At 42.5% G+C, this 23933-nt stretch overlaps 2 protein-coding genes across 4 annotated transcripts; both read left to right on the top strand.

Moving 5' to 3' along the window:
- Nucleotides 1–4396: 4396 nt before the first annotated feature.
- On the top strand, nucleotides 4397–11650 carry LOC129186773 (25-hydroxyvitamin D-1 alpha hydroxylase, mitochondrial). The gene is made up of 9 exons (XM_054785376.1): nucleotides 4397–4677; nucleotides 5527–5717; nucleotides 7175–7365; nucleotides 7748–7948; nucleotides 9083–9243; nucleotides 9912–10078; nucleotides 10144–10225; nucleotides 10293–10490; nucleotides 10739–11650. Exons 1-9 carry the CDS (start codon nucleotides 4468–4470, stop codon nucleotides 10850–10852), a joined length of 1515 nt encoding a protein of 504 aa, XP_054641351.1. The 5' UTR covers nucleotides 4397–4467; the 3' UTR covers nucleotides 10853–11650.
- Nucleotides 11651–12105: 455 nt separating this feature from the next.
- mcrs1 (microspherule protein 1) lies at nucleotides 12106–23909 on the top strand. 3 transcript variants are annotated; one of them, XM_054785378.1, is made up of 14 exons: nucleotides 12106–12284; nucleotides 13668–13819; nucleotides 13953–14091; nucleotides 14181–14345; nucleotides 15296–15405; nucleotides 15491–15599; nucleotides 15674–15812; nucleotides 21246–21321; nucleotides 21428–21456; nucleotides 21542–21634; nucleotides 22983–23065; nucleotides 23142–23229; nucleotides 23315–23442; nucleotides 23649–23909. In XM_054785378.1, exons 1-14 carry the CDS (start codon nucleotides 12270–12272, stop codon nucleotides 23733–23735), a joined length of 1413 nt encoding a protein of 470 aa, XP_054641353.1. In that variant the 5' UTR covers nucleotides 12106–12269; the 3' UTR covers nucleotides 23736–23909. The 3 variants fall into 3 exon arrangements, with proteins under 3 accessions (XP_054641353.1, XP_054641352.1, XP_054641354.1); XM_054785377.1 differs by having other exon boundaries at nucleotides 12106–12299; XM_054785379.1 differs by lacking the exon at nucleotides 13668–13819 and having other exon boundaries at nucleotides 12119–12284.
- Nucleotides 23910–23933: the final 24 nt, after the last annotated feature.

The following is a 23933-nucleotide window of genomic DNA, read 5'->3' as shown; positions in this document are numbered from 1 at the left end:
GTCTATATGTGCCCTGCAATTAGCTGGCGACCAGTCCAGGGTGTACCCCGCCGCTCGCTGGGATAGGCTCCCGCACAACCCTGCAACCCTAGTGAGGACAAGCGGCATAGAAAATGGATGGATGGGCACCGTGAGGTGTACTTACTTGTGATGCCAGCTACAATATTTTGTGTTGGCTCATTCAGTGGAGAGCAGGGATTTAACGATATGGCATCCTCACGGTTCGGTACGTACCTCCATGTTAAGGTCACAGTTTGGTTCATTTTATAGTGAGGGAACAAAATGCAAAACATAAAACTATACGTAGCTTTTGTGTTAAGCGTAGCTGAGGAGATCTGCGGAAAGGGCTCCAGCGACACTGACACTCCACCGCATCCGCCTTTGTGCACAGCCAGCGGGGCACCTCTGCTGATGTGCACAAGGCCAAGCGGCAGAGGCGGGACACCGTACTAGGTCTCCACTGCCACGCCACATGCCTAGCCTTGTTTGACTTTTAGGCAGACTACTTCCTATCCCTCACTTGAAATGTGTACAGTGTCGGCACGGAGCTGTACAGAACTTAAGACTTCAGACTGGAAAATCCTATATGGATACATGTACCGTAACACCCCTAGTGGGTAGTAAATCTATACTGCTATTCCAGCTGTACACTGGCTACTCTGATATGGGGCTGCACAAACAATAATAAAAAAAAAGGATCCCTTCGTTTCTTCTGTATAAAAAGTTAGCACACTCATGTGTAAAGCGGTGATTACACTTGCACGCATTTTGCCTCTACATTGCCTCGCAAAAGGTCAGTTTGCGCACTGTTTGCGTTCTGTTTACACATAAATTACGCACTTGGCACGCAATCCGTGAGCAAAAATGGTGTGCATTGGCACGAAATGACCTCCCTCCCACGCGACACCTTGTCAAATACTGTTTATGTATCTGGTATGCATTGTCACCACTACTCCATGAAGCAGTCGTGGCATTATTTGGTCCCGCTGTGTCCCGCATGACGCCAAGCAACAGCAGACATCACCCCCAGATTCATTCATTCCTCTATTTGCAAGGAACCTACAAGATGTTGAAGTCCACAGAAGAAGCTCATGCAATAAAAAAGGTATGTCTATATTTTCTCCCAGCTGCAGGTAGAGGATATGCAAAGAGCAGGAAGGAGGCAATAAACTAGAAAAAAAAAGAGAGACACGAACAGTGTGGGAGAAGGAATTGCTGACTAGAACATCACTTTGGGCATTATGATTAGTTATTAACAGTAAATCACAAGGAAGATCCAAGTCGCTACAGAAATTACTTGAGAATTCCCCCTCAAATTGCTCCAAGAGGTGGTGGAAAAGTTGACCCATTCAATGCGACACGCACAGGCACCCTTTGATATGCACCGCCCGCATTGTTTTCACATATGTTGCGGTGCGTTCACGTCACACTCATGAATTGTTCACGAACAGTATGCGTGCCACAAATTTTTTACATTTCCAAATTTTCTTTGCACCACACAGTTTACACATACTTCAAAACTGTCAACAACCAATTTACTCATTGGCACGCTATTGGCACGCAAAATTGCGTACCACTGCAGGGACAAAGTGTGTGCAAGTGTAAACGAGACTTTAGATTGTGTCTTTCTTGACCATGATACTTGAGGTTTTGGTGTGTTTGCAATGTGTTTAGCAAGACCCTTTCTGTTGACCTTGTTTAAAAGTTGTTGATGTGTTCATATAAATTTCAGAGGTCAGTTTATCTTTCACCTTCAAGATAATGCAAAGCTTTCCACTTGGGAAGTCTCGTGTACATGTCCCGTGTCCAGACGCTTCCCTCGACTGCTTTGCTCCACATTCTGCCTTCTGTCCTTCCTCTGTCCTCATTTCTGAACACTGGTATCTTTGAAACAGAATCTGCATTAATGCAACAAGGACAGTGACCCTAAAAAATCAGGGTCACGCATGTGGGTTTTTGAAAATATTCCTTCCCAGCTGCCAATATTATCAATGTTTTTGATTGATTCCAGTTTTTGCAGCTTTGGTGTCCGTAATCATTGTGCAACATAATACCTGACTTTGTTATGTCAACATCTTCTTTGCTCCTATTTATTTTGTCTCAAAGTTGTCTTTCTTCAAGTTTACCTATTGACATAATATGCTTTTAACAAGAAGTTGTGGGTCAATGCCGAGCAGAACCTCTAACACGTGGGTAAGTAAATGTGTATTTTTGTTTTACTTACTCCTTCAGTAATCCTTACTTATGAACAATTAGGATCCATCGTCTTATGCCCCTAAAGTGCTATAATTTTGATTTCAAGATTCAGACATTTCCTGGACAAGCACGCCTCTAAAGTCAAACAAAACTTCATCACAGAGTCACGTGTGATGTCGTGAGACTTGAGCTCAAATGATGATAGTGACAAAGCTTGCTTACAAACATTCAATACTTCTTAATTCCCGCAATACCTACACAACACGACTAGGTCACCGTAGTACTCTGAAAACAACGATCAAGAGTCTTCAAAGGGTGAGCCATTATACTCTATTGAAGCTTTATTGTAAAATTAATAATATACTATCTAATCAACTAATATATAGACTACTTTTAATACAGTAGAAACCCACACATTTGCTGATTTTTGGTAAAAACTGCCATTTTTACCCGCCATTTTGTTCTTCTAATCTCCATAATTAGGCCGTTTACTGGTTGAAAACCCACCCTTTTAGATGAAGTGAATCACCTTGACATTTACACCCTTACTCATACATCACACACCAACAGGGGCTCATCAACCCAAGTGCCTACCTCACTCACGGTGCAACCAAAATAATTCTTTTTTACACTAATTTATAACACGCAAGGCATGCTAGGTGTACACTTCCCCAACAGGAAGTTACCCAGCACAGTATTGTTTTGCATGTATATTAGCATGTAAGTGTCTAGTGAAGTTACCTTGTATGCTCCACATGTTACTACGTGTTATTTTTGGTTGCACTGTGAGTGAGGGAGCCATTTGGTTTGATGACCTCCTGGTGGTTTGTGTGAAAGTGTCCAAATATACATTTTTATGGGTGTCTCAATTATGTTTTTTGGGGATCTACTCTATGTAGGTAATATTATATAGTATAGAAGTTGTAGTGTTTAATTCCAGCAGGCACCTTGGCAGTGAGAGCTTTGACATCTGGAGCATGGTCATTGACTGAACTTTGCATATACAGTATGTGTATTGTCCAGTATGTACAGTATATGGACACAGTAATTTGCAATGCCACAGGTAAATTTAAAGTGCAACTCAGGAAACAAACTGAAATGCAGTGGCCCACAGGTGTGAAAAAGGCTCAACACGGGACTGATGGCCCAGGCTACATAACCAGAGGGTTAGGGGGCCCAGATACAGTACTTACTCACCCAGCTGGCAACCCATGCTTCACCGCTAGTGCCAAGATTAAGCGCAGTCCTCCTCCAAATCCTAATTTCCGCAAAACAGAGATTAGCGGTCAATACTCCTGATTTAAGAATTCTGGTTAGCGCCTCCGCTAAGTGTCAGCCTTGGGGCTTGAGGCAGATTGAAAGTAAAGCCGTGGGTTTGTTATACGATTTACACAAATTCCACTTCAAATTAAATCAGGTCAGGATTTTCTCCTTGGCTAGGAAAAACCAGCAAGTCAGCAAAAACAACTGTGCTTATGCAGTTTCAAATAGTCAAGCACCAGACCTGCCTGTTATTAACCTTAAATTGAGATCAAATGTTTGCCACTATATTCCCCTGTAGTTTATTCTGATTTATGCTTAAGTGTGGAGGTGGGAGCAAGTTCTGCTTGTTGTTTTAAGCTCTATTATAGAAATAGGGATACTGTAGACGTCCCCAGAAGAACAAGCTACACTGATAGCTAATTTTTGAACAATAAAAGTGTTTTTTTTGTACAGTAGTTTTTTTAATAAGAAGAATAATACTTTTTATTTGTCTTGCATTTTACATTTTAACAATCTCAAAGTGCAACAGAGTAAGACAAAGGTAGTCTTGCTTTTACAAACTAATAGCATTGGCCTTGAATGGCACTCAAGACACAATGCAAAAGTGTGTGATGAATGTGTCAATTTGCAGGTCTGTGAGGGAGCAAAGTGCTTCAAGGTGGAAGAGATAACCCACTCACTCGCTCGCACGCGCGCGCGCACACACACACATACACACACACACACACACACACACACAAGTAAGTCATGTATTATTTATCCTGGAGCTCCACGTGTGCTGCCTCTCTGGGATGGTCCATGTTCTGCCCTCTGATTGGACACACCTCCTCCATCGTCTCATCCAGGCGGGGCGGGACCTGGAGCTGCATTTACACCCATGATTGGCCCTGAATCAGAAAATGTACAGCTTTATCTTCGCGGGTTCGAGGACCAGGTTGCAGGGGTTATAAATAGAGCCTCCAGCTGACGGGGGAGAGAAAATGAGCATCGGCATCCGGCGACCGCTCCATGATCTCTGTGAGGAGGATGTTGCAGCAAGCTATGAGAGTATCCGGCCGCAGCGCCTTCCCCCTGCTCAAGTGGATGGAGAGGTGGGCCGAGGGCGCAGCAGCCGGGACGGCATCGAAGACGCTAGATAACATGCCCGGACCGTCGGTGCTCGGTTTCACCTGGGACTTATTCCCACGAAGGGGGCTGTCAAAGCTGCACCAGCTACAGGTAGAAACAAGTTATATGCAATTCTGAAAAGTGATTGCATGATAGTAGTTTTGTAGTAGTTTTGTTATACAAGTATTATATAACAAAATTATATTAGTGACTGACTGACAATAGCACCTTTTAGGAATGTTACATTTAATGCACATTATGTGTTATTAAGAAACCTATCATAGTGATGCAATACAGGTCTACACCACTGCAAACTAACACACATGTTGCTACATTAGATTAGATGTTTGCTAAAAGCTGCTATCCGTGTAAGGGAGAATATTTTCATTCAGCTGTAGTGGACCCATTGTGCAGGTGTGCCTATTGTTCCAGTGTGTGTATACTATGAAATATATGTGAAACATTTGAGTCATCCCTGGTCTGTAATCTTTGAAGTTTAACATTGTTTAAAGTCTCTGAAAGTTTTTTAGTGTAAGATGCTTTGAGGTCCTCTACAGACTGCAGTGGTACTCTCTGTCTGTTCTTGCAAGAATAAAGGTCCAGACGTGCCAATCAGACAAAGTGTTTTCATTCTCCATCTCACCGCATCCATTCCACACCAATTTCCTCATTTAGAAGCCAAAAATATATTTTTTACAGTTGTTCAGGAGCACACACACGAGAAACTGCAAAAGTGTGGTGGTTTTTTCATCTTGTGCGACTGTACCTTTAAAAGCAGCGATTTAACGCTTTAGGGAGATTATACAAACATCTCCTTACAGGACGCTGGGGGCTCTCTATGAATGGAATAACACCGCAATGTATTTTGAAAGTGCAGTCAAAAGCCAAAGCTAAATGTACGTATAGTGGGGTAGGACTGACTTATGCCTTGTTTCATGAGGTGTGTGTTTCATATTGCAGCTGGAGGGACTGCAGCGGTACGGCCCCATGTGGAAGGCCAGCTTCGGCCCCATCCTGACGGTCCACGTGGCTCATCCAGCACTTATCGAGCAGGTGCTTAGACAAGAGGGGCAGCACCCCTGCCGCTCTGAGCTTTCCTCGTGGAAGGACTACAGGAAGCTCAGAGGTCACCACTATGGATTGTTGACCTCGTGAGTGTCCTCTTTCTCCTTTTCACGTCCCAGACTAAGATTGTGCCACAAGACGACCTTGACCTTTGACATATGACTTTGTAACTGCTCTCATGTGTAGTTTGCCTATTATAGTGGTAAAAGATGTGTCAGAACATCATCAGCCTGAATACGTGGCAGAGCTCCAGGTTTTTATTTTAAGATGTGTAGTGAAGCCTCTCTTTTTTTTGTCTCTTTCCAAAGATATTCTCTCTGTGGGCGTATACACGAAGTCAGCTCATCTCACCAGTGGAGGGTCAGAGATAGTAGTATAGTAGTATTGTGTCCATGAGGAAGGACGAAGCAGGTTTTTCCTTCATGATGTCGTGAAAACAAAACTTCAAAAGCACGGATGTTTTCTCTGTCATAACATGATAAAAAAATATAGTTTTAGCAGTTTGCATCATAGAAACAGGAATATAACCTCTAAATCGTGCTTTTGTTTCCTTCCCATTATTTAGTGTCCCCAAGTCTTGGTTAAAAAAAAAAACTTCAGCCATGACTGCTAATTGTCCATAGCTTCTCTGACACTATGTGTATGTGTATGTGTATGTGAGTGCATGAGCCTGTGCACAAGCCGAGTGAGCGAGTGAGTGACAGCCTTTAACGTCACTCCCCCTTTTCGGGCTGAACGACAAATCTCATTCAGTCTAAGTTGTAATTGTGAATAACAGACATTTTTTGTACAATCTCTTCTCTGAAAGCACTATTGGTGATACAGTATATACTAGCCGATAGCAGTTTTGTTTTTCTTTTTTTTTGGTGAAAAAAAGTGTAATTTGGAGCTAAGGAGAGAGGGAATAAAACAAATGAAAAACAAATTAGATATCTGCAAGGTCTTACAGCTGTGCAGCAAGCTCAAACTTAAATATTTGCTCAGCTTTGGACGTGCTGTTCAGGTGTGTCTATCATCCGCAATATGTAGAAAATTAAGCAGGGAGCAAAGTTCCGCCTCCAACTGCACTCCATTATTGATACGAAGCAAATGGACGCATGAATAAGAATTTGCATTGTTTAGCTCCACCCTTACACAAGCATTTGTACAAATAAAAGCCTCCTCTCAAATATATGCCTCTTTCAAATAACGTCCGGCCACTATTTGAAGATATAAAGCATGCACAAACATAATGTATGAACATTTAGGCAGAGCTGTCAAAGGGAGGAGGCTGTGCAAACTGTGTCGCACCTAGGGCGTCTAGTGCCTTGCTCAATAACATCTCTCCAGTTCCTATCTCTGTTGCGGATCAAACCTGTCGCCTCTTGGTGCCCAAGTCAACTCCTAAAAAGCACTTAGCCGTGCTGTAAAGATGAGATTTCACCTTTAATTATTTACTCCACTACACTCTCACTCACACTCACTTGAGGAACAATACGACAACTAAGCTATGCACAGGTAGACTGTATTGCTTGCTAACATATATAAGATTGTTTCTGTTCAGTGAGGGAGAAGAGTGGCAAGAGGTGAGGAGTCTCCTGGCCAAGCACATGCTGCGGCCCAAGGCGGTGGAAGCTTATGACAAAACCATCAACAACGTGGTCAGTGACCTCATCGCCAAACTTCGCCAGCGCAGACATCCCGAAGGCCTCGTCACCAACATTACACAGGAGTTCTATTACTTCGGCCTTGAGGGTGAGCTTCCGTGGCAGAGTAACTTTGATGAAGAAGCCAGGTTGTTTGAACATGCAATGTACATGTTAATGCCTGACTCACCACATTTTTCTGTCCCATGTAGCATCATTTTACGGACTCCAACAGAATTGTCGTTTATTTGCAGAACTGACTGATTGCATGTTGAATCTTGTCAAGCAGACGCTGTCATGTCCCTTCTTATGGAAAGACTCACGACTAAATCTCTCACTAAATACTTTGTGTTTTATGTTCCACCAACTTAAAGTGGACATCAAACCATTCGTCACTGCTTTCTATTAAATTAAATTGCATGTATATGCTGTTTGACTTTCTATCATGTCAGACTCTGCCTCATGTTTTTTTTTTTTTTAATTTTGGACAGGAATCTCTTCTGTGTTGTTTGAATCCAGACTTGGCTGCCTGGACCCAGTGGTCCCTCAGGAAACAGAAAATTTCATCCAGTCCATCAATACTATGTTTGTAATGACGCTCCCTACCATGGTTATGCCAAGATGGTTGCACTGGCTGTTCCCCATACCCTGGAAACACTTCTGTCGGTGCTGGGACAACATGTTTGAATTTGGTAGGTTCCTTTGGGTGTTTAGATGATGTAATCTCCAAAATGTTCTTAAACAATGTTATGTGATCAAAATCAGGATGTACAGTAGATCCTCCGAATGAAGTTGCGCAAACCAAACACGGAAAATGACATCTTTACTTCCTGTAATTATTTCCTGCTCAGCTCCTATTGGTTGTTGCTTGTTTCCACTCAGAGCTGGGTTGTTATCCCCCCTTCACCCTACACATGTACAGTGTGACCATATGAGTAGTCCAAACATGAAAATCAAACTATGTTTAGAATAATCAAGAAACCAGAGATTATATCCCTTAAACCGCACGCACTACAAGATTTGGAATGTAAAGGCTTAACTATGAATCATGATGTCATGTTATTCTCCTCCAAATTGGACGTACAGTTTTTGAGTTTGTGTATACTGTAATCACTAAGCAATTAATGAAAGAGATGTCAATGTCAATCAAAATTTAGCATTATTATACAGTATTATGAAAGCAATTTTGACATCGCTCTCGTATTAACCCTTTTTACATAGCCTGTAAAAGCCAACATTTTTATTCCATATGCCTGTTCCCACCATTTTCCGCCTTGGGAGGGAGTATCCAAAGGCTCTTATACACATTATATGCATTCCACAAAATCAGATCTGTACCATAAGAATCTGTATTTATTCACCTGTGCCTTTTATACAGAATTGTGCATAGCAAGATATTGCTAGAACTGTGCACAACACAGCACCATATACAGTACCATATACAGTACAGTACTTGTCAGGCAGCTGCTATTGCTTTCAATTCAACAAGTTGGGAGAAGTGAGTGTCAAGCTTCACACCTCAATCCCGGCATTGTGGAATACGAGTCTGATACTACCTCAGATAGTGGAAAATAGCCGGGAAAAGGGCTAAATATAAAGCTTTGCTGTTCTGTATAAAATTAACAGTGTCAGATTTACTGTTATGGCTCTTATGCTGCAATATTGATAGACTGGCAGCCAGTCCAGGTTGTACCTCGCCTCTTGCCCAAAGTCAACTAGGATAGGCTCCAGCTCACCCATGACCCTGAGCAGGATAAGCGGTAGAATACTAATGAATAAATGCTGACTGTGTTTACAGGCTGTGTCATTGTACTGTGTCTCCACAGCTAAAGGCCAAATTGACCAGCGCCTGAGGGAAGCAGAGAAAAAAAGCAGTGGGGGAAAAGTGGACGGCCACTACCTTGCCTACTTCTTGTCCCAGACGGCGTTGCCCATGAAGACTGTTTACAGCAATGTCACTGAGCTGCTGCTTGCAGGCGTCGACACTGTAAGATCACACATCAGCTTTGCTACTGTAAAAAACACAAGATATCCCATATTATACTATTTTTCAGCTATTGTAAAAACGTCTCAAGAGGTCCCACAATAGCTGGAATGTATGTGTATGCAGCTTTAATGGTAATGAATGAAGAAGCGCCAAGGTAGACTTAATCCACTTTTTACATATACACTGTAACTCTGCACTTGTCCAACGTAATAGATGCTATATGTCACGTACCACAACGTAACATCAAGGAGTGGGACAGTAGGACACAAACTAGCATAGCTAGAGTAAGTGAGCTACGGTGCTAACATTACACTCATTTTAACAGAAACATCCTGCTAGGTTTGCTTATCTGTTGAAGAAAAATAAAATGATCAAACTCACAGCTCCCACATCCGTAGCTGACTGATGATAGTTGGAAGAGCTCCAGGATTTATTTTAAGATGCGTAACGAAGCCTGCTTTTTTTTTTTTTTTTTTTACAAAGTTGTCCTCCTTGAAGTGGTGGGCGTATACACAGGGCGGAGTCCTCAAGCTAGAGACAGCTGAATGAGAAAGGAGGTTTTTCCATAAATAATGTCACGAAAACCTGGAACCTCATCTTAAACCCTGCCATAAAAAGTCAGTTTTGCATAATAGAGGATCTTTAATGTTGTTTCTTATTCTGTTCAGATATCCAGCACAATGTCCTGGTCACTGTACGAGCTGTCCCGTCACCCTGACGTGCAGACCTCACTGCGTGAAGAAGTCTTGACAGTTATGGAAGGCAGGACCGTGCCCGAGGCAGCAGATGTAGCACGCATGCCTCTCCTGAAGGCCATAGTCAAAGAAGTGCTCAGGTAGGTTTCCTCGTAAAGGAGGTCATGTTTGAGATTACAAGTTTATTCATGTTAACTTTTTGCAGGTTGTATCCAGTCATTCCTGCTAATGCACGAGTCATCACTGAGAGAGACATCCAGGTTGGGGGCTACCTCATACCTAAAAATGTGAGTCGCTTAAGGAGTCATATGTAGAATTATCATCAAACAGCATCTAACACTAACATCCCTCCAGACTCTGATAACCCTGTGCCACTTTGCAACATCACGGGATCCCACAGTGTTCCCAAATCCTAATGACTTCCTACCACACCGATGGTTGAACAAGGACCAGACTCATCATCCATATGCATCCGTGCCTTTCGGGGTGGGAAAACGAAGCTGCATAGGGCGCCGTATCGCTGAGTTGGAGCTTTACCTTGCTCTTTCCAGGGTGAGCATTTCTGTCGCTCCCATATGCAATAGTCACAAATTAGGTCTGCATAATTGAATGAGATTGCAGTTGTGTAGAACTGCACTGAATCACAGTGTGTAAAAATATTCTATTTTGGTACTGAATAAGATGCCATTTATGCCTTTACAAAGATAGTCGCAGTAGATTTATTTCATACTTTCATATTACAAACACCTCTGTTTATGACACCATGTTGTAAATAATGTCTCTGTTTCTGGTCCTGTTAGATCCTGATAGAGTTTGATGTGAGGCCAGACCCAAAAGGGGGTTCTGTGAAGCCCATGACACGGACACTACTCGTTCCTGAAAATGTCATTAACCTGCAGTTTGTTGAACGATGACCTACCGTTGTGAGGGTGCTGAGTTACGTGAACGTGACCACGACTCTCTCTGCAGAGGAGAGCACGCGGGCGGGGAGGAACCTGCTGCAGATCATGTCAGAAGACGCCCATAGCAGGCCTGTGGAGTAGAGTACAGATGCTGAGGTGCTCCACAGCAGAGTGACAAGCCTTTAGCTACTGTAATGTTAAAACAGCCATGAGAGCTCATACATGCACAAAGCCGTGAGCACCCTGAATGTCCTCAGATGGTTTCATTTATTAGAACTGGACTCAACATGTTAAGCCTTTGGAGCTCATTTTTGTATTAGATGTTATGATGCAAGCGTGATTAAGAAATGTGTTCATTCAGGACGTGACCTCGCACATCTTGATCGAGCACACTATCCAAACATGTAGTGCGTGCTGTTCCAGTGTTTGAGATAGGGCAGCATCATGGAGAAAATTGTTAGTAGAGCTCTAGCAATGGTAAAAGGATGCAGCGATTGGACCATCTCCAGGCCTTATTGATGCACCACTGTGTTTATGAAAATGTTTGTCGTAAGGCGCTTATGTTGTAAATATTTTGTGACGGGTACCTTTAAAGAATCCGCAACCAAATGGCAGCTGCTGTAAATATTTCTGCACATTCAAACATGGTGCAAACATCTATTTTTAATTCACAAGGACTTGGTAAATCTGGCTGTACTGTAGAGGCTATGCTCACTTTTTTTTTTTTTTTTTTTACAATTTGTAAACATTAGTGTCTGTATTTATTCTAAATTAATATGGAACTTTGAAACAGTTTTAATTGTCATTAAAATCCAGGGTACATGTGCAGTGTCACGTTTTTATGTGTGTTTGCCAATGAATGAATGAATTTTACATCTGTCTTGATTTCTATTTCTATCATCATCTCCACTATTTCAGCAAAATCTAAATGATTCTTTGAACTGACTAGTCAGTAACAAGTAGGCAGAAACTTCTAAGAAATATGACAGTGGGTATCAAAGTTCATGTGTGTGGACTGCACAATGAACAGTGAGTCGATAATTTTTCACCATAATGTTTGCCCGTTACACAGATGAGCAAGACGCCAAATACAATTATATATACATAAAAAGATATAGTAAAATGCTGAAATAACCCAAATATGGTGATTTAAAATTAATATACTGCAGTTGCTTTTAACAGTATATGAAATGCTACTGACGACCTCCAGGCCACAAGGTGTCGCAATTGCTCTTAACCTGTTTGCTGATCACGCTACTTCCGAATCAAACGAAAACATATCGACAAAGAGGCGTATGCTAACCACACGTCAAATTCACATGCCCGTCTCGCTATGTAGTAACATCGAGCGCCTGCTAAACACTGTTTTGAATAAATACATATTGAGACACTATATAGACTACAGGTGACGGATCTAATACCACAATAAATGCACCAAGGAACGGTGAGTCGCAAAAAAGTGCGTCCAGCTAGCATTAGCCAGCTAATCAACATTAGCTAGCTATCGTTCGAATACTTAAGCTAGGCTAATACTAGACTTCTTTAAGTCGACTATCTCGTAAATAGTCGACTTAAAGAAGCTTTTTCTTCATTTGATAACGGAAGCAAAATGTGATATTTTGCATTTGTTACCACAGCTATTGAAGTGTATAATGTGGCGGTTTGTTCGGCCCTGTGGCTAATGCTCACATGTAAACAAAACTACAAGCTCCGAAGGAATCCAGCATCCCCAAGCGTTAGAATGTCAAAAAGACAACCTGTTAATGGGTCGTATATACATGTAAAGTGAATAAATCAGATGTACTCTTCTACTTGAATTATTTCAGAACGTTTCCACATTTATTGCTGAACAGGTACTTAAAGTAACCTATATTGTCTTTAGCATTGGAGTTAGGGGTGTGGACACGTTCAAGTGTTTTGTAGCATCTCTGGAAAGTTTCGTCTCATAATTTTATATCCTCCTAGTAAGCTGAAAATGTATTTTTTCTTGGCCATAATCTTGTTTTTTTTTTTACTCTTGAAGTTTTTAGAAAACAATGCCGAGGTTATCTCTACTTGCATTTCTTTATCTTGAGGCATTTGTTGCATCAACTGTCTTCATCATTTTGTGTCGAAAAGTAAAAGCTGTAAGTCTTCATGTGTTTTTTTCAGTATCTTAAAAATGTATCTTAACAAAGTAACCAAAACCACCTTGGTTAAACATGCGCTTAGAAAAACACTTAATTTCTACCTTTATAAACACAAAAATGTGTCATGGTCCCCTACCCCTCTGTACTTTGGGCGGCCTGTGCAGGTGGTGGTGTGTGTGTGCGCGTACATTGATTTATTTATTTATTTATTTATTTTTACATGTTTATTTTTTTTAATGGCGGGTACATGCCACCCGGGCCTCCTTGGGATGGGGTGTGATATCTCCTCCGGCCTTGGGCGGGGTGGCCCGGGGCGAGCTGGGCCCCGCTCCCTGGGGGTGGGGGTGTGGGGGGCTGGTGCTCCCGGTCGTGGGTGGGTTTCTTTCCTGGGCCCACTGGTGTGTGGCCCCCGGTGCCCATCTGCCCTTGTGGGATGTGGGCTCTTGCCAATCTCGGGGGCTGGTTGTCCTCCGGCCTGCCGGTGCCCTGCTTCTGGTTGGGGCCCCTTACTGCAAAATCTGTGTGTGGCAGGCCGCCACTGGAGGATATCACAAAAGGAAAGCACTTTTACATTGTTCTCTTACGATTTCACTGTAGGTAATCTGCTACACTGCTAAGAAATTGTTCTCCAGAAGAGACCTGATTGTTCTCTGAGAAGGCAGCAAGGGCATGATCTGTCTCGTGTTGTGTTTGAACAGATGCAAGCGGGTGAACCTGGTGTACCCATGGCAGTAGCAGGTTCACATAGCCGCTCAGAAGATGAAGAGACGCTTGGCGTGAAAGATGTGAAAAGGAGCGCAACACAAGCATTTAGCAGTAGTGGTGTTCCCAAACGCAGAAGTTCCTCCAGGTTTGATTCACTCTGTGTCTGAGGTGTATGCTAGCTCGGTTATCCTTGTTGGGTGCAAAATGACTTGTTGCTGCTTACAATGTAGGTTTAGTCGAAGAGCTGCTGTGTGAATGTTGCCTAAATGCATCCGCAGATCAATAAAGAGGAAGAAGTTTGATGATGAGCTGGTGGAAAGCAGCCTTGTCAAATCATCAAGTCGTGTTAAAGGTCCCCCTCTCATCGAGCCTGTACGCTGTTCAGGTAGTGAACCTTCATCCAGTGAGAAAAAGAAGGTAAATCAAAATCACTGAAGATTCTTTCTGAAAAGCCGAAAGGTCACACTATCATAGGATTGATGGTCACGTTTGTCATTCTCTCATAGGTGGCTAAAGCAGGAACGGCTTTAACGCCCCCTCTAGCAATGGTGCTAAATCCTTCCCCAATAACTAAAAGAGTGAAGAAAAGTAAACAGCCTCTACATATTACAAAAGACTTGGGTCGATGGAAACCTACTGATGACCTGCTGCTTATCAATGCAGTGCTGCAGGTACGTGCCACATTATTATTCATCTAATACTGAAGAGCTGCATCCAAATTATACTTTTACAAGGATTCTATGAAAGTGAGAAATACTTATAAGTACAAAATTAATACTGACCAACATCAGCATGAGCCTGGAGTTTATTTTCAAAGAGAAGATAACGTATGGTGTGAATAATATGCACATAAGCGCTCTATAACGTTATGAAATCTGAGTTGGGTGGAAAATTAGTTATCACCTGCTCGATGGTTCTCTGGTTAACTTTTTCCACCTGGTTCGGGTGGAAACGTGTTAAGTGGTTTCTCGTATTTGTCATATTCCCAAAATATTTTAAGCTTGTATAACAAAGCTTGCATAATGTCTGACTCTTGTCCAGCTCATTTTTACCATCAACTTCGTGAAGGCCAAAGTGCTTCCAGACGTTTTCTTTAAATCCAGCGGGTGCGGGTCGGCGTTCACGCTCAGCCATTCTGGTAGTGTCTTACACTTAGGTGCACCACCATAAACTGTCCTGGCGGCACTTCCGCTCTCCATCTTTGTGTGCTGTTTTTTTGTTCCATCATCATTGATTATTGACATTTATGAATCGATTCATAACCGTCACGATGCATCTGAGAATCGATTGTTTCCCCCACACCTAGCGTCCACTGAGTAAACAAATACTGTGCAGTCCTTCCTTTCACTAGTGGAGCGATAGTGCCAAGGAAAGCCAGAGCTTGAAAACCCTCTTCCTTCGTTAAATTCTCCTGTTTGTGAACAAAAGAAACATTATCTTCTAGCATTTTGCAGTTTTTTGTTTCATTTAAAAATCATTAAAGATATGTACACAAAAGCTAAGCAGTTGTAACTGTATGTTTTTCTTTTTGTTCCTTTACTGTACCTATAATGAACCAAACTGATGTTGAGAGTGAGGTGTATCAACACAGTGCTAATGTAGCGTTTTTATTCTTCTGCAGACCACAGACCTCACATCAGTTCATTTGGGGGTCAAGTTCAGCTGTCGTTTCACTTTGCGGGAAATTAAAGAGAGGTGGTATGCACTCCTCTATGATCCTGTTATCTCAAAGTAAGATGCCAGGCAAGCAGAATGTTCTCTCCTTCTTGCTGTGTTGACACCCTTCACTCAGCTGTCTGTTATCTTGGTGGTCTAGACTAGCATGGCAGGCTATGAGGCAGCTTCATCCAGAAGCCGTAGCAGCGATACAGAGCAAAGCACTCTTCAGTCAGGCTGAAGAAGCGCTGCTGGCCAAGATTGGTTCGGTCAGTACAAGTCATTCTTTCAGGTGTGTCCTGCATGTTACACAGTAAGCTAATCTTTATTTGTCCATAAACAGACAAGTCAACCCAAACTAGACATTTTCCAGGAGCTTCTGAGTAAACACCCAAGCGTCTTCCACCAGTCCCGCACCCCTAAAAGTCTGCTGGTCCATTGGCAGCTTCTAAAGCAGTACTACCTACTGGATGACCAAAGTGGTGAGTTGGGGTGTCCGATATTGATATCGGATATTGGGTCGATATCAGCAAAAAATGAGTTGGATTCCAGACTCTGCCTCAGTACGTCTATCCAGCAGCGGACGGATAGGGCCCAAGTGATCACAACATTGTGTGCTAACTTGTTAACAAAGTAGATTCAAGATTCAAGATTCAAGAGATTCAAGAGTTTTATTGTCATGTGCATGGTAAAACAGCAGTTATACCATGCAATGAAAATCTTATTCTGTTCATACTCCCAAGAAAAGAAAGGAAACACAAGAAAGAATAAAAACATAAGAAACATAAACACATAAACATATATACCAATAAATTAAGCAACAACAACAGAAGAGACATTAATACAAGCAAATAATACAAATAAATAAATAAATAAAGTGCTATGAGTGTGTGCGTGTGTTGCGTGCGGCGTGTGCGAGTGCTTCGTTGAGAAGCCTGATGGCCTGTGGGTAAAAGCTGTTTGCCAGCCTTGTGGTCCTGGACTTCAAACTCCTGTAGCGTCTGCCTGACGGTAGGAGTGTGAATAATGAGTGTTGTGGATGTGTACTGTCCTTGATGAGGTTGTGTGTTCTGCGTAGGACTCTAGATTTATAAATGTCTTGCAGTGAGGGGAGGGCTGCCTCAACAATGTTCTGTGAGGTCTTGATCACCCGCTGGAGTGCCTTCCTATCACGTGTTGTACAGTTACCGTACCAAACAGTGATGGAGGCGGTAAGGACACTTTCGATAGTGCATCTGTAGAAGCAACTCAGGATTGTGGTGGACATGCCAAATTTCCTCAGTCTTCTCAGGAAGTACAGTCTCCTTTGGGACTTCTTCATAATTTGTTGGGTGTTGTGAGACCAGGTGAGGTCCTCGCTGATGTGTGTGCCAAGGAACTTGAAGGTTTTCACCCTCTCCACCTCAGTCTCATCAATAAACAGGGGTCTATGCGGCTCCTTTTCCCTTGTTCTTGGGTCAATGATCATCTCTTTAGTCTTATCTGTATTGAGAAGGAGATTGTTATCACGACACCAAGCTATGAGGTCCGCCACTTCTCTTCTGTATGATGTTTCAACACCACCAGTGATCAGTCCGATGACTGTAGTGTCATCCGCAAATTTAATGATGCTGGTGTTGTTCTGGGAGGCCACGCAATCGTAGGTGAAGAGCGTGTAGAGGAGTGGACTCAGCACACACCCCTGTGGGGTCCCAGTGCTCACAATTCTTGAGCTGGATGTGCGGTTGTGGACTCTGACTGACTGGGGCCTGCCTGTGAGAAAGTTAAACACCCAGTTACAGAGGGAGGGAGACAGGCCAAGTGTGAGGAGCTTATTTGTGAGTTTGTGGGGGCAGACTGTATTAAAAGCAGAGCTATAGTCTATAAATAGCATTCTGACGTATGTGTCCTGGCCCTGTAGGTGAGAAAGGGCTGTGTGGATGGCAGTGTTGACTGCATCATCCGTGGACCGGTTCTGGCGATATGCAAACTGTAGAGGGTCCACAGTTGCCGCCGGGATGCTCTTTTTGATGTGGGTCATGACTATTCTTTCAAAGCACTTCATAACAATAGGAGTGAGTGCTATAGGGCGATAGTCATTCAAGCAGGTCACGTTGCTCTTCTTGGGTACGGGCACTATGGTGGTGGACTTAAAGCAGGTCGGTACAGATGCTTGTGCAAGCGACAGGTTAAATATGTCAGCAAGCACATCAGCTAGCTCTGATGAGCAAACCCGAAGTGCACGTCCTGAGATGTTGTCTGGGCCTGCTGCTTTTCGTGGGTTTGTTTTGTTTAGAACCCTGCGCACATCAGCTGATGTCACCATGAGAGGTGAGTCCTGTGTGCTCCCCAGGTTCAGCCACCCTCTCTGCTCATCAGGAGTTTGGGTGTCAAAGCGGGCATAGAACTCGTTCAGCTCATCTGGAAGTGTGGTATGGCTGGATGTGGCTACGCTACTCTGCTGTCGATAGTCTGTGATGTGCTGGAGCCCCGCCCACATGCGCCGAGGGTCTGAGGTGGAATAGTAGCCCTCCAGCTTCTGTCTGTACTGTCTTTTGGCCTCTCGTATGGACCTCCTCAGGTCATATCTGGCCTTTTTGTAGTCATCAGCGGTGCCCATGACAAATGCAGTCGAACGAGCACGTAGCTTAGCCCTTACATCACAGTTCATCCACTGTTTTTGGTTAGGGTATTTTCTGTAATACTTGGTGGTGGTAACAGTCTCTATGCATGTGCTAATGTAGCCAGTAACAGCAGAAGCATATTCATCCAAATCAACAGTACAATCTTCCCTCCCCGCTGCAGTTTTAAACACATCCCAGTTTGTGCAGCCAAAGCAGTCCTGAAGTACTTGATCAGTTTCTTCATTCCATACTTTAACTGCTGTACGTACAGGGGGAGCTTTTTTAAGAAGTTGTCTGTATGTTGGATAAAGGAATATAGAGATGTGGTCAGCCTTACCAAAGTGGGGTCTTGGAACAGCCTTCAAAGCACCTTTCATGTTGCAGTAGACTTGGTCCAGGATGTTATTTTCCCTTGTGGGAAAGCTCACATGCTGGTAATATTTGGGGAGAACAGTCCTGAGGTTACAGTGGTTGAAATCGCCAGATATAATGAATACAGCGTCTGGGTGTTTGGTCTCGTGTTTATCAATGATGTCATGCAGGAGGCCTAGTGCATTAGCAGTGTTAGCTCGTGGTGGGATGTAAACAGCAGTTAAATACACAGCGCTAAACTCACGAGGCAAATAAAAAGGTCTGCATTTCACCATCAGCAGCTCAATGTCCTGCGAGCAGTGCTTTTCCATCGTCTGTACGTCTGTGCACCACCGTTTGTTTACGTAAACACAGACACCGCCACCTCTGTGTTTACCAGACGCTAAAGTCCGATCTCCCCGGTAAGCAGCAAATGATTCCAACTGGATCGCCGAGTCCGGTATATCCTCCGTCAGCCAGGTTTCTGTGAAGGTGAGGACACAGCATTCCCTGATCTCACGTTGAGCTGTAATCCTTGCTCGTAGTTCGTCCATCTTGTTTTCAAGAGAGCGGACGTTGGCTAGCAGCAGGCTTGGTAGCGGTGGCCTCGTCGCTCTAGCTTTTAGTCTAGCATGCAGGCCGGCTCGCTTGCCTCGTTTACGCCTCGGATGCTTTGCTCGCCGGGTATTCAGCTCACCAGGCCCGCAGGCTGCTGCGTTCTCTCGGCGCAGAAGAAAGGCAAAGTCTGTGAGGCTAAATGAAAGTTCATGGTGAACCCTGCCGATGTTCAAAAGTGTCTCTCTGTTGTAATGTACTGCGTGAGTGTGTTGAATGTCCAAAATGAACAATAAAATAGCAAAAAATAGAAAAACACGGGAGAGTGTCACAGAGACGTCTGCCACGGAGGGCGCCATCTTTGAGTAGTAGCAGGGAGTAGGAGTGATGTCGGCTGTGTGTATTTTTTATCTGGAAAAAGACGTTGCAGCTGAGTGCAAAAGTTGTTAAGCGCAAGTTTCCAGAGGTGGCACAGAACAGGGCAAGTTTACAACAACGAAACTCATTGTGAATTTGAAGCAGCATCACACAGGAAACTCCCACGGGACGACATGAAGTCATTAGCTATAACAGAAAAGCTGACCAGCCGCTGTCAGTGAGTAAAGTCGGGGTTAAACGCTTAATTTAGCACCTGGAACCTCGCTATGCGGTTCTACCTTGTTTAACGTGGTTAATTGGTTTCACACCCGACCGCGATAAGTCAAGTTCATGAAATAAACATGAAATAACACCCCTATAGTCACCTTTACACTCCTATTATTTTCTGTTTACACTACATTGTGCAACACTGTTGCGCAGGCTACGGAATCACTGCAGGGACATAAGGGACGGCTGCTGCTCATAGCATATAGCAAGCTACTGAGCTAACTAGTTAGCCTCCAATTTATTTGTTCTAAACTTGTTTAGAAGTGTTTCAAACGGAGTAGGGAAGAAGGACAAAGTAAAAAGCCAAAAATGTACCACTTCCACATGGAATGGGAGGAGAACATCTTTCACCATCATGTCAGATATGCCATGGCTGACTTCATGCAGTGTTGTATCTAGGTACTGTAATGTCTCATCAACATACCATTACTGATGGCTAGTGACCAGAATACTACATATGACTTTATTATTTTTTTTTTTACTAATAATAGGCCATAATCAACCACGAAACACAGATTGATAAATTAATAAATTTTTTAAAAACCACGATAGAGCGAGGGACGGATGTTCAAACCGAGATGTAACGAGGGACGACTGTATTTTGCTTAGCTGCCATGACATTGTTGATAAAACTATACCACACATGCATAAAGTAGTAAATGGGTCAGTTTTTCTCATACCTACTATTGCTGATTATTGTTCTCTGAGTAATAATATCACAAGATGAAGCTTTTTCTAACTAGGTACAAATACAAATACGTAATAAAAGTATGAATGATTTGGATTGATATCGATATCGGCTGATATTCAAGGCTGCAAAATCGGTATCGGTCAGAAGAGAAAAAGTTGTATACGGACCCCCCTAGTGGTGAGTCAGCTCACACGTCTATACCAACACTTCTATTTGTGGAGTTTGAGCTATGTGGACACAATGAATTGACACTATTTACTAGGGGGGTCACGAGACACTCCCCTCACGAGACAAGACGATCAATGAAACAGGGTCTACAAGTACGAGACGATTTTAACATAAAATGTATGACTGGACACAGACTTATATGGCTGAGTCACAAAACAATGCAGGTTCATTTTGAAATGTTCATTGTCCCCCAAATTATTTATTATCCTACTTCCTTTACATGTTCTCTACTTGAATTATTCTAATATTGTTTGTGTTTTACAATATTGTTTCTATAGTCCATTAGACTGAGCATCGATGTGCTATTACTATTACGTTCATCTTCCATCCGTCCATTTCCTATGCCGCTTATCCTCACTAGGGTCGCGGGGTATGCTGGATCCTGTCCCAGCTGACTTTGGGCGAGGGGTACACCCTGAACTGGTCGCCAGCCAACCGCAGGGCACAAACAAACATTCACACTCACATTTATACCTATGGACAATTTAGTGTCGCCAATTAACCTAACATGCATGTTTTTGGAATGTGGGAGGAAACCGGAGTACCCGGAGAAAAGACAACATGCAAACTCTACACAGAAATGCCCAACGGAGATTGGAACCCAGATCTTCCAGATCTCCTGACTGTGTGGCCAACATGTTAACCACTCGGCCACCAATGCGGCTTACTTCCATCTTAACATGCTCTAATATTATTAATCAATCAATTTATGACAATGACACTATTTATGATAAACATTTGCATTTTAATTCAGAACAGAGAACAAACAAAAGAAGAAAGTTAATCTAGCAAATAATTAAATATGTTTAGTACGGTAATAGTGTTTTTTTTTTTAATTGCAGTCCAGCCACTCCCAAAGGGCGATCAAGTCCTGAACTTTTCTGACGCTGAGCAGATGGTTGATGATGTCAAGTTAAAGTAAGACAGCTTTTTAAATCATATTGTATGGAACTTGAAGAAAGATTGAGATGACATGATAATGCCTGAATTCTTGTTATTGTTTGTCATTTTTTCTCACACGCAGAGAGAGCAGAGATGAAGTACTAGAACATGGTAAGAAAGTCAATTTTAAAGTCTGTATTTTCCATCAACAATTGTGTTTATTTTGAAAACATCAATTCCTTCTTGTCCTTTCCAGAACTGATGATATCTGATCGTCACCAAAAAAGGGAGATTCGACAGTTGGAGCAGGAGTTGCCCCGCTGGCAGGTTCTTGTGGACAGTATTACAGGTATCAATAAGTTTTATACTAAATCGATGGCTTATAAATGAGTACAGTGGAAGTATAGTACAGTGGTGTGAAAAAGTGTGCCCCCTTCCTGATTTCTTATTTTTTGCCACACTTAAATGTTTCAGATGATCAAACAAATGTCAATATAAGTCAGTGACAACACAACTGAACACAAAATGTAGTTTTGAAATGCAACTTTGTATTATTAAGGGAGAAAAAAAATCCGAACCTACATGGCCCTGCGTACAAAAAAAAAGTGCCCAACAATGCCCCCTAAACCTAATAACTAGTTGGGCCACCCTTAACAGTGAGTCTCTTACAGCAATGTAGAGGAATTTTGGCCCACTCATCTTTGCAGAATTGTTGTAATTCAGCCACAGTGCAGGGGTTTCGAGCTTGAACAGCCCTTTTAAGGTCATGCCACAGCATCTCAATAGGATTCAGGTCAGGACTTTGACTAGGCCACTCCAAAGTCTTCAATTTGTTTTTATTCAGCCATTCAGAGGTGGACTTGCTGGTGTGTTTTGGATCATTGTCCTGCTTCAGAACCCAAGTTGGTTTCAGCTTGAGGTCACCAACACATCGCCGGACATTCTTCCTCAGGATTTTTTGTAGACAGCAAAATTCATGGTTGAAGATGTTTTATGACAAAATTGAGACAAGCCTTAATTTTCTCTTGTTCAGCAGTGGTTTTCGTCTTGGAACTCTGCTATGTAGGCCATTTTTGCCCAGTGTCTGTCTTATTGTGGAGTCATGAACACTGACTTTAGCTGAGGCAAGTGAGGCCTGCAGTTCTTTGGATGTTGTTGTGGGGTCTTTTGTGACCTCTTGGATGGGTCGTTGCTGCACTCTTTCGAAGTTATGTTTTAACGGGGGCCAATCAATTTTTCACACAGGGCCATGTAGGTTAGAATTTTTTTCTCCTTTAATAATAAAAGTTTAATTTAAAAACTGCAGTTTGTGTTCAGTTGTGTTGTCTGACTCATATTTAAATATGAGTCAATGACAACACAACTGAACTGAACTGAACTGTTTTCAGTTGTGTTGTCATTGACTAATATTTAAATTTGTTTGATGATCTGAAACATTTAAGTGTGACAAACTTAACTGTTAGTGTGAAAGTAAGCTAACCACTGTAATATTAATGCATGGCAGCAATAAATCTCTTTAAAGACTGTCTTAACTCCACTTTCATACAGTACATACGAAAAAATGCTGTAACAGTAGACGTAGACGAACAGGAGATTTTTGAAGCCATTTTTCACGTGAAATGTTAGTTGAATTTTGGGTTATTCAAATTTGGACATTCCACTGTGTTTGTATGAATTTGTTGGTGTTGGGTCACCAGGGATGAGCATGCCTGACTTTGACAATCAGACGCTGGCGGCTCTCAGAGGACGAATGGTACGCTACCTGATGAGATCGCGGGAGGTAAGTGAGGCAGAGTGTGTACATTAGTGAATTTTAAAGTATGATGCTTATTTTCTTTTTATTTATGTTCCCTCAGATTACACTGGGCAGGGCAACCAAAGATAAACAGATAGATGTGGATCTGTCATTAGAGGGACCTGCCTGGAAAATCTCAAGAAAACAAGGTGACGCAAGATGATGATGGAAGCAGTCTTAGCAACTATTAACGTGATGCTGCTTGACAATAACCTCAAATTGATGTATTTGCAGGAATTATTAAACTAAAGAATAATGGAGATTTCTTCATCGCGAATGAGGGAAGACGACCCATCTACATTGATGGCAGACCAGTCCTGTCGGGCAATAAGTGGAAACTAAACAACAACTCAGTGGTGGAGGTGCGTGGTAGATGTCACCCAAGTTGTTTGTATTGTAGAGAACCATGTTCCCTTTTATCAGGAAGAAAACCATAAATGATGGGGAGTGCTCAAAATTAAACTTTTGCCTTACTACGAAGCAATAAAACAGAGTGATGAAACTGGCAATAATCTGCAGTTATTGTCTCGGGTTGAAATTCAAAGTAATACAGTGAATGTTTCTACAGATTGCAGGTCTTCGCTTTGTGTTCCTAATAAACCTGGAGCTCATCTCCCTGATAAAAGCTGAAGCAGCCAAGATGACACAGCAGTGAACACTTGATGCCAAATGGAAGTCAGTCCTGCTGCCTTGGATGTCACAAGATGGTCTGTTTGGGGCATTTCCCGTGTTGTGCTGTCAACAATTACATGGTGGAGCCCCCTTTTTTCCAGTTTTAACAGATTATTTTATTTAAATTGTGTAGCAAATCTTTTTCAAATAAACCAGAATACACACAAGATTTCCTGAATTT

The sequence above is a fragment of the Dunckerocampus dactyliophorus genome, chromosome 8, assembly GCF_027744805.1.
Source record: "Dunckerocampus dactyliophorus isolate RoL2022-P2 chromosome 8, RoL_Ddac_1.1, whole genome shotgun sequence".
In the NCBI taxonomy this organism is placed as follows: domain Eukaryota; kingdom Metazoa; phylum Chordata; class Actinopteri; order Syngnathiformes; family Syngnathidae; genus Dunckerocampus; species Dunckerocampus dactyliophorus.
The sequence above is the reverse complement of the archived record's forward strand: the minus strand, read 5'-3'. Positions and strand labels throughout refer to the sequence as shown.